General features: G+C 43.5%; 1 protein-coding gene across 2 annotated transcripts in view; it reads right to left on the bottom strand.

The window, feature by feature from the left end:
* The window catches only part of CTNNAL1 (catenin alpha like 1), a 596511-nt gene extending 595405 nt beyond the window's left edge, over nt 1-1106 (bottom strand). For both annotated transcript variants that reach the window (XM_048939247.1, XM_048939246.1), the window contains exon 1: nt 882-1106. In XM_048939247.1, coding sequence (XP_048795204.1) covers nt 882-1007 — 126 coding nt within the window. In that variant the 5' untranslated portion in view covers nt 1008-1106. The remainder of the gene's footprint in view (nt 1-881) is intronic.
* Between the last annotated feature and the right edge of the window lie 8899 nt (nt 1107-10005).

Raw genomic sequence — 10005 nt, forward strand, 5'->3', positions numbered from 1 at the left:
GAAGTGTATTGAGGCTCTGCCACAGAACAAGCAGCTGAACCCCTGAGGTGGGTTTCTCTGAGCTGATTGGGATAAGAAACTACCATAAGTACAGAACCACGGTCACAACCCTCTCCGATAGGCTGCCCATGCCCATGCAAAACGGGGCTGCCTACGGCATCTTTCCAAGAGGACTGCCACAGTACAAAGGCAATTTCGCATCACTCCGACTAATGGGGTTTTTGTACTGCTGCTACATGCTGCGAAAAGGTTCTGCACAGACGCACAGATCGGTTTAACTAACTTTTACAATCCACGTTCAAAGTACAAAAACGCTATCAAGCAAACACTGTACACGTTACTTTCATTCACAGTTTCTTCAAGCAAGAACAGCTTTATTGGGCATTCCAAACTTCAGTTTTGCAACTAAGGACCAAATGAACAAAACCGACCGAAGCTGTTAGCATACAAACATTCAAAACCCGATTTATTGCTTCGAGATCGGCCCGGACCGTGCGGGATACGTTCGGAGGTCACAGTTAACACATTATTTAACTTCTTAGCATTCAAGCGCTACCCCCAGTGCGATGAAAGCTCAGATCGATGCCGCCCCGCGCAGCCAGCTCCCAAAAGCCGCCCGGCCCACACACCCGGAGCGGAGCGCCAAAGCCGGGCAGGACAACCGAGCGCGACAGTCCGGACGGCGGGGGAGCCCCGCAGCCGCCCCTCAGCCCTCCGCGGGGCGGGGGAGCCGAGCCCAGGCGTTACGCAACGGCCCCGCGACCTTGCTGGGAGCCGGACTGCGGGAGGGGAGCATCCCTCGCCCCGGCCCCCGCGGCGGGACGGAGCCGCGCAGCCCGCGCGGGGCCGGGCAGCGGGAGGGCGGGAAAGCGCATTTCTACCTGCGACACCAGCGGCACCAGCGTCTGCTCCACCGAGCGCGTGCGGATCTCCAGCCCCGCGTCCGCCCCCAGCCCCGACGAGGACGACGAGGAGACGCCGCTGCTGCTGCACGGGGACGTGGCCATGGCGGGAGCCTCCGGCTCCCTGCTATCGCCCCTAACTCCCTCTCGGCCAAACTCCGCTCCCGCCGCCCTCTCGCCCGTTCTCGGCGGCCCCCGAACGCCGCCGCCCCGCCCCCTGCCGCGCCCCTCCCCCGCCCGCCGGGACGCGCGCTCGGCCCCCCACCCCCCCCCCGCCCGGCGGCCCCTTCCCCGCCCCCGGGGATAGGATTTAAAGCGGCAGCACTCGGCCCCCCCCTCCTTCTTGCGCCCCGCCGGTCAGTCTGCGCCCCCTGCCCTTCCCATCCGCGGCCCTCAGCCGCCCGTGGGCACAGAGCCGTGCCCTGAGGCCGTCGGGATGGGATGCAGGGGATCCCGGTGCGGCTGTGGGAATCCTGAGCGGTTTGGGGTTTACTGCCCCGCGGCAGCCGCGGGGACGAGGGATGTATGTCCTGAACGTGGGCTGTGCCCAGAGAGCGGCTGCGGTTTGGATCTTGCTAAACACAGCCTTCATGCGAAAGCAGCTCTTGTGGGTGGCCGATCAGCACAGAGAAGGCAAAAGTACTTTTAAAGGAATAAAAGTTCTTTTATTATTTTTTTCCCCCCTTTCTGGTTTTGGAATGGGCTAAACTCACTTCCCAACATCAGCTTATAACCTGTATTCAAAAATCATCAATTCACAAATGCCTGCTTTTCTAATTTGGGTCTATATTTGCTACAGCCATTTCTCATCCTGGCATGAGGCATGTAGAAGTGCAATAAATTTTTGATGCTATCCAAAAGAGAGCTACAAAGGCAGTGAAGGTTCCAGAGGGCAAGAGACATGAGGAGTGGCTGAGGTCCCTGTGTTGGCTCAGTCCAGAGGAGCTCAGAGGAGCTGAGGGGAGGCCTGATGGCGGCTGCAGCTCCTCACAGGGAGCGGAGGGGCAGCGCTGAGCTCTGCTCTGTGTGACAGCGACAGGGATGGCATGGAGCTGCGTCAGGGGAGGGCAGCTGGGGGTCAGGGAAAGGGGCTGCACCACAGGGCGGTGGGCACGGCCCTGAGTGCCGGAGTTCAGGGAGTGTCTGGACACCGCTATCAGACAGGGTTTGAATTTTGGATGATCCTATGTCAAGCCAGGGATTGGACTCCATGATCTTCATTGGACCCTTCCAACTGGGACTGTCTGTGATTCTGTGAACCTGAAGTTTTCCCATCATCCAGTGAAGAAAGGCAATGAAAGAAAAAACTTCAGTCAGAAAATATATACATTAGTACATGCAAACATCTGGGGAATGCTGAGCAGCCCATGGATCCATCTCCCACAGAGATGATTTGGCACCACCTCAGCTTCTCTGTGCTCTGTGCAGTGCGATCACAGCAATGGAGTTGCAGGAGAGTGAGACAAACTCTCTAATCAAACCACAGACCCTACACTCACCATTAACTCAGAAAGAGTAAACTATAGACATCCTGCAAGCTAGCCTAAAAGATCCCCCAGCAATATGGCAGAAGATAGAAGAACAAGACCCTTCTTCTTTAGTCTGCTGCGCTAGGCTCAGGTGGAATGCCATCATAGGCCCTTCACCTCCAGATGAAGACCTAATGGAAGTGGATCTGCCTCCAGGACAGATGGCCTAGAATGATGCCATTGTGCCAGGGCTCGCATCAGTGTGGTCACAGGAGCGACACTGAAGGTCCAGGCACCCAGCTCATTATCTGCTCCACAACCCCCATGGCTAGAATTAGCTGGGAGACCATCCATTAACATCCAGTAGGCTTGCCTGTGAGATGGCTTCCTTTCCCATCTCCCATCCCTGCTCCTTGTGAAGGAATTAGGAAAAGGTTCTTCAATGAGAGAGTGGTCAGTGGTCAGGCCCTGGAACAGGCTCCCGAGGGCAGTGGGCAGGGTCCCAAGCTGCTGGAGTTCAAGGAGTGTTTGGACACCATATTCAGACATAGGTTTTCAATTTTTGATAATCTTCTGTGGGGTCAGATGCTGGACTTGATGATCTCTGATGAACTCAGGATGTTCTGTGGTTCTATGTCTATGCAAACTTCTGGAAACAAATTCAGAAAGCTTAAGAGCTCTGTGGCACAAGCTACCAAGATGCAAAGCAGCTCTCATTCAGCACTAGGGTAACTTAATGCAGCGCTATGCACAAGTCAACAAGGTTTGCCTAAGGTCCAGCCTGGTAAATCACGATGACTCCTTAGTTCCCTCCTCAGCACTGGTGATTTATGTTTGACTGCTCACGGTTCAGATGACACAACCACGTAAATGTGTCTTTGGATTTTTTACATTGTTGGATCAAGAACTTTGTATCATCTTCTGTCTTTAAGAAGATATCCAACCTGTTCCACACAACCCAATTTTCAAACCTCGACATAAGATGAAGGACAGCATTTGCTGTCCTACAGAGTTATCCATATTTATTAAAAAAGAAAATTGCCAGAACTGCAAGTACAACCCTAGATAAAGATTTGACCCTATTCCTAGTACTTCAGGAAATTGCTTTCCAGCACGATCTCATATTTTCTAAAATGACATCTTATATAACACTAAATGTTATAGGAGAGAACCAAACACTTAAATCTACCATGGTAGAAAAACATCAAAATGATGGTGTTGACTTGAAATAAATGCTAGTCATGTTAGATCAAAGTGGGTTAGAGCACACTTGAGATTTCTTGTTGATGTTGTTGTTTCCTCCCAAATACTGTTCATTGTATTACATACTATCACATTATTTTCCAGGTCATTTGATTTCCTTTTATGTCTGATAGACTTTTTTTTTTTTTTAATTCAAAACAAGGTTATTAGCAGAGGTTAACTGTAAATATTTAACTTCACATTGAAAAGGAAAACAAGTTTAGTATTAAAAAAGTAGCAAAATAGCAGTTTAAAAATAATTTTCTACACTATTTGGACAAATGATAGAAACTTTGCAGTGATTTTCAGCAGGCAGAGGTCCTATTCCCAGTCTACAACTCTCTATCCATGCTTTCATTTTGTTTTCACTAAGGAAGCAACATTAGCAGGCCGTGCTAATGACTACATTATCTAGTTCTCCCACTTTCTTTCTCTGAGTACTTCCAGATTAAATATGGAAACTACATACTGTGCTTCTGAATCCTGCCTGCTGCAATAGTTCTAACTGAATGCAATTGAATAGCTATAGCATGCCTCAGACTAACATCTTTGAAGGCATCTTGAGGAGATCTTCAAACGTGATAGCCTGAAGCCTAATTGTGCTTTTTAATTATGTTAAGACAGTTTGAATGAGCCAGTGTGATAAATTACAACCACACCTTTGGCATGCCAACACATACTTCTGAAGGAGTACTCTGAATTTGCATTGCAGAGCACTAGCATGTTTTGCATATGATCGTTTTCATGTGATGGGTTCAGGAAAGCAACAGTCCATCAGCCCAGAAAGAATGTCCTTGACTCCCATATGCAAGGGGTGTACCACTTGGCCACAGCATTTTCCCCACATCTACTGCCTTTTAGCTCTACTTTTCGTCTGAAAGGCATTTGAAATATAAGAATAGAAGACAATGGTAGCACCTCCTAGACTATGCTTCTAACTTCATAACTCTGCTAGTGATCAAAGGGAAGGAAGTGATTCATACTTTCATAGCATGAACACAGTAATCTGTTCCTCCTTATATTGTTTCCAGACTTCACTCAAGGATGTGACACCTTCTGCTTCTCTGTCCATGACCTCACACAAGCATAGGTTTCCCCCACAATGGTTAAAATAGTTTTCCCTAGTCTAACCTTTCATATTTTTATTTTTTTTCCCTATTTATCAGAAGCAACTTTTGTAGGAGGAAAGATTAATATCCAGCACAGTAGCACAGTGCTGAGCCAAAACTCTGTCTTTCCTCTAAAGTGATATCCCCCACACCCCGACAGTGACAGTACTCCTGAGAAGCAAGGCTGCTTTGAGTCTTTATGCACAGTTAGGCATCTGACTACGGATGCTGGGAATTACATGAAATTACTAACACAAAAGCTTATCTTATTCCACCTGCATTACAGCTTGTACAGAGAGGTTCTAGTTAGCCCCAATGTGATGAATCTGCTGCTACCTTCCAGCTAAGATGTATGTTGCCCAAAGTAAGATCTGTTGCACTGGAACAGTTTAAACTGTTTTTACTGATCCGGTCATTCTGAGGTCTTGATGAGGTCAAAAACCTTTTCTATTGGAAGAAACCTTGTGTCTAACCCTTAGGAAACAAGTTGTCACCCTTGGTGTGAGAGTACTGCAAAAGCATGCAGCAGAGCAGATGCCATTTAACCAGTCCAGACGGGTTGGAACCTGCATTTTGTGAAGGGAAGCCTAAAAGTTTCTGGCCAGAGGGAGCAGTAGGCAAAAAACTGCAGGGAAAACAAGGAAATCCTGGCAAAGACCAGCTGATGGGATCAGAAAACTTTTCAGTAAGTTTTGATAATGAGCATTTTTCCACTCATACTTACAAGTAATGAGATAACACATAGAAATTATCTAAATTAATAACACTTTAAGGGTGAATTCCAAATGAGGGTAATTGCTCTTTATTCTCCCATGGAGAAGATCCCAAATATCCAGAGGTGAGGAAGCAGTGCCTCCACTGCTTTCTTATCTTGCAGTTGCTGTCTGGAAGGCAGAGCTGAGTGGGCTGAGTGTCAGATTGCTCACCTTAAGCTCCTTTTCTTTTTCCTCCAGGTGAGAATGAAGTTAGAGCAGTGTGGGAAGGAAAAGCACTTCAATCATCTTTCCAGATGAAATTTGGAAATCTTCTCTAAAATTAAACTTTTCCCCTGGTTGCCTCCAGTTGTCTTTATAACTTGACAAAGTCATATTTCTTTTCATTTCAGTGCAGATGCTTTAGAGCAAAGTTGTGAAATCAGTCATTTTAAAGATGACTGAAATTTTTTGGCTTTTGAGGAATGTCAAGAGACAAGAGACAAAAAAGACAAGAATCATTTGCAATGCCTAATCCTGATTAGTTTATATTAGTAATATAAACTCCAAAATGCATTACATTTCTTTATAAAACCAAAAAAACTCTTATGTTTACTTCCTACCCTGTAGTAAAATACCTCACTTTACAAAAATACCTCACTTTACAAAAAAATGAGATTTTTTTTTGTAAATGGAGAATTATTTTATGTGACTATATATTTACTATACATTTTTTGTCATTTTGTGAATTACTAGTTTAACAGTGTGACTGTAACAGTTATTATAGGGAATGTTAAGAAGAAGGAGATATAAAAATAATGTGTAGAAATATTCCAAGGACTACAGTTAGTGTCTATTTTTATTCAGAATTCTTGCATGCCTATACAGCCAGAGGGTGATTTCAAACTGAGGCTCTCTTTGCATTTATGATGCGGTAGCTGCCAAAATCTTCAGCAAGTAAAAGTTATTTGGCTGTTCTGCCAAATGTGATACCCTACTGAAACACTTCTGTTTGCTATGACTCTCACAAGAGAAATGCCTTTTGTTTGAACATGCAGCCATCAATAACCCACCACAGCTTGACTATTGCTTTTACACAGCACCTGAGAATACAGTTACTCCTGATTGATCTCAAAGAAGTGTAAGGACTCAGTGCTGATTATAAATCCTAGTGTAGAATAGAATCATAGAAATGTTAAGGTTGGGAAAGACCCCTAAGATCATAAGGTCCAACCACCAAGACATCACCACCATCCCCATTAAACTCAGTGCCTCATCCACACAGTTCCTGAACACCTCCAGGGATGGTGACTCCACCACCGCCGTGGGCAGCCTGTGCCACTGCCTCACCACAATTTCTGAGAAGAAATTTTTCCTGATATCCAACCTGAAGCTCTCCTGGTGTAACTTAAGGCCATTCCCTCTTGTCCTGTCACCAGTTACCTGCAATGAGCAGATCATTTTTGAGGCTATATATACAGCACAACTTACTTGTGGCATAGCTGACTGTGAAGCATGCAAGAATTTCAGTTGACTGATCAGAATTAAAGGGAGATAGCTAAAATCAGGATTCGAAGAATATGTATCACCTTCTCACTGAAGTTTCTTCCACTTGGAATTGAAGTCGATGTGTGTCTGAGTCAGGGAAGAATAAAGGAACAATTTCCAAACCTACAACATGTTTTTATTTAATGTTTCTATGAGGCTTTATTGACAGGGAAAGATCTACAGCTGTGGATACTGCTAGAGTTGTACAAATTGTCCACTGTAAGTGTAATTGTTCTATGCTTTTGGCTTTATATGAATGTACTACATTTGAAAACTTCGGTGTGGTTCTCTGACAGGTGTTTGTCTCATAAATTATTTAATTTTCAGAAGAAATTGCAAGGTTTGCAATTTGCCTTTGTCATAATGGAATGATTCTTACCCTTGTTTTGTGGTAAAGACCCAGACTGTCTCAAGAAGGTGGAATGCTTACATAGATGTAAACAGGATGGGACAGCCAAGAAAATGCCTTTTTGTAGTCTCTTACAGAACAGTTTTGCATAAATTTAATGGAAGGATAATTTACTGAAGACTTTGTTTGGAGATACTTTGTAGAATTTATTTGGAGACAACTAAATTTTCTGAACCCTCTGAAGAGAGTATTTCTTCAGAGCTTAGCATGCAGGGCAGATGTGAGGTACAGGAAAAAAAGAAAAAGGCAGGATGAAGGGGGGCACAACAAGTGATGTGAGAATAGGGGGGATGTGCAAGAAGAAGCAAATCTGTGCTAGATGTTAGCATTCTCCAACTGCACGAACTACCTTCACAAGTCTTGTCTGTCTGACAGTCAGGGGCTTTTGGCTTTCCCACACTTATGAGATACTGCAGAAGTTGAATCAGTTCTGTAATTAAGTGTGGTAATTTTTTCCTTTATTTATAGTTTTCCCGTGTTGCCCTTTATAAATGTTACTGGTACATGGACTTGAACCTAATGTTTACTGACACTCGTGTGACAGCTTTTGGAGACTAAGAGTCCCATCAGCTTAGTTTCAGCTGTGAATTTGGCCTTATTTCAAAAGGGACATCTGAAAAACACAGTTTCATCTTCAAATATGAGTAGAAATTACAATGTATTTTTATAAAATAGTGGCCCAGGAGTGGTGGAGTACAGGACCACTGTATAGACTTATCAGTTAATGCACATTTCAAGACTCTCCATGCTTACTGTTACTGGATCAGTTCCTGGATAATAAACCATAGTTTGTGCTTTTTTTTGTTTGTTTGCTTGTAGTCTCTGAGATTATTCTTTTATATATTTGCATTTTTCATAGGACAAGAGCTGAGGCTGATTACATCTAGGATCCTGTTCTAAATAATAGCTAAGACATTGATTGCAGAAGAAGGTACGAGCAGCCTCCCGATACAGTGCAATCACCCCATTTGAAATTCTTAAGCTGACCTATAGCTCAGGGTTGGATGAATCTGCCAGAGAATTTTTTTTTCTCTGTTTCAAGTCTTTTATCATGCTAGTATGGAGTGTTTTTTTAACCATTCCTGTGGGCTATAAAATAAATATAGCGGATTAAAGGCTTGAAGAAATCTCCAGCCTGCAAAATCTTTAAGAGAATTTGCCACCTAGCAACAGCAAGGAACATGTGTCTGCTTAGAACAATCAGTGATTGTGTGATTCAGAAGAAACCTCCACACTGCTTATAACCACAACTGTAACCTATGTAGGAAGGAAAAACGCAGCAAAAGACTCAGGTTTCGTCACGGACAAAGGGATTTCATTACCATAAGAAGTCCCTAACAGGGTGACAAATAATCAAGACTAAAAAGAATGTGTGAGACCAGCAGAAAGGGAAACAATGACGTTCCTATTATAACAGTGGGCTTTACAATAAGTGATATGTCAGCTTTTTCACTGGGAATTGTGCTGAATAACTTAGTGATTTTAATTCATCAGCAAATGAATACTTAGATTAGAAGCTCTTTTCTTTTCAAATTTGCATTTACCGCTTAGTCATGCAATAAACATTGCATTCCTTGAGAAGTTTGAATTATTTGCATATTATTTCAAATGTACTCTTTCTCAATGTTCAGGATTCAAAAATACAGACATCCTGTTAGTTTGTACATTAGAATGTAGGAAAAATATGTGAAAAATATGAGAGGAAGCATAAGTGCCACATACACGAGCAGGCTGGCTACCAGAATCCCATTGATCCCATTGATCTGCATTTTATGATGCTAAAGAGATAGTAGTAAAAATTACACAGATGTCAATGCACATGGATTCTGCTCAGACTGCTCTCATGTGTAAGAATGCATTTCACTGGATATCAGATATTCCAGTTTCTCTGTCTTCCTACCTTTTTTTTTCTTTCTTAGAAGAAAGAAACCAGGGATATCCAAGGACACTGTGCCTCTCATACCTCACAGACCTCTTGTTAAGGAATTTTTCCCATGTGATGCTGTTAAATTAGCCTGGATCTGGTAAGATAAGCTGAATATATTGTTTCAATATCAGTTATTTTTAAAACATGGCCTGTAATTTCTCAGTTACAAACCAGTTTTAGCCCAACAAAGCCATTGTTAAAAATCATTGCTAACCAACTACTTTTAATCCTAAAGATAGATGATGTATTATTCCTAAATTAGACTACTTTACTATTTGGAGAAATCACTAGCCTAGCCCCTTACAGGCAGCTGCTAGGACTCAATTCTGTTTCTGGCAGCAGGAGAGTACATGCTGGAGTATCAGAATTGGAGCAGAAAATTGTAAGTACAGCTGAAATGGAAAAGGAAGCAGCAAGCTATTGCCAAGGGAACACAGGGATTTTGGTAAGGGAACTCATTCTATGAGTTTATACAAAATACAAAAAGTTCCAGAACAGATAATGTAAGTAGCAAAAAAACACTGCTAAAAGTATTTCACATAACTTGGCATTTATACTGAATTGCTAGTGACATTTCAACTTGTCATAATATAGTCAGGCCCTAGTAGGCAAAAATTTTCAATGGGAAATGAGATATTTAAGCAGTAGGGTGGTAGATTGTGGACTACTAATGTCAGCTCTTACTTGGCAACACTTCCATTGATGTA

The sequence above is a fragment of the Lagopus muta genome, chromosome 3, assembly GCF_023343835.1.
Source record: "Lagopus muta isolate bLagMut1 chromosome 3, bLagMut1 primary, whole genome shotgun sequence".
NCBI lineage: Eukaryota > Metazoa > Chordata > Aves > Galliformes > Phasianidae > Lagopus > Lagopus muta.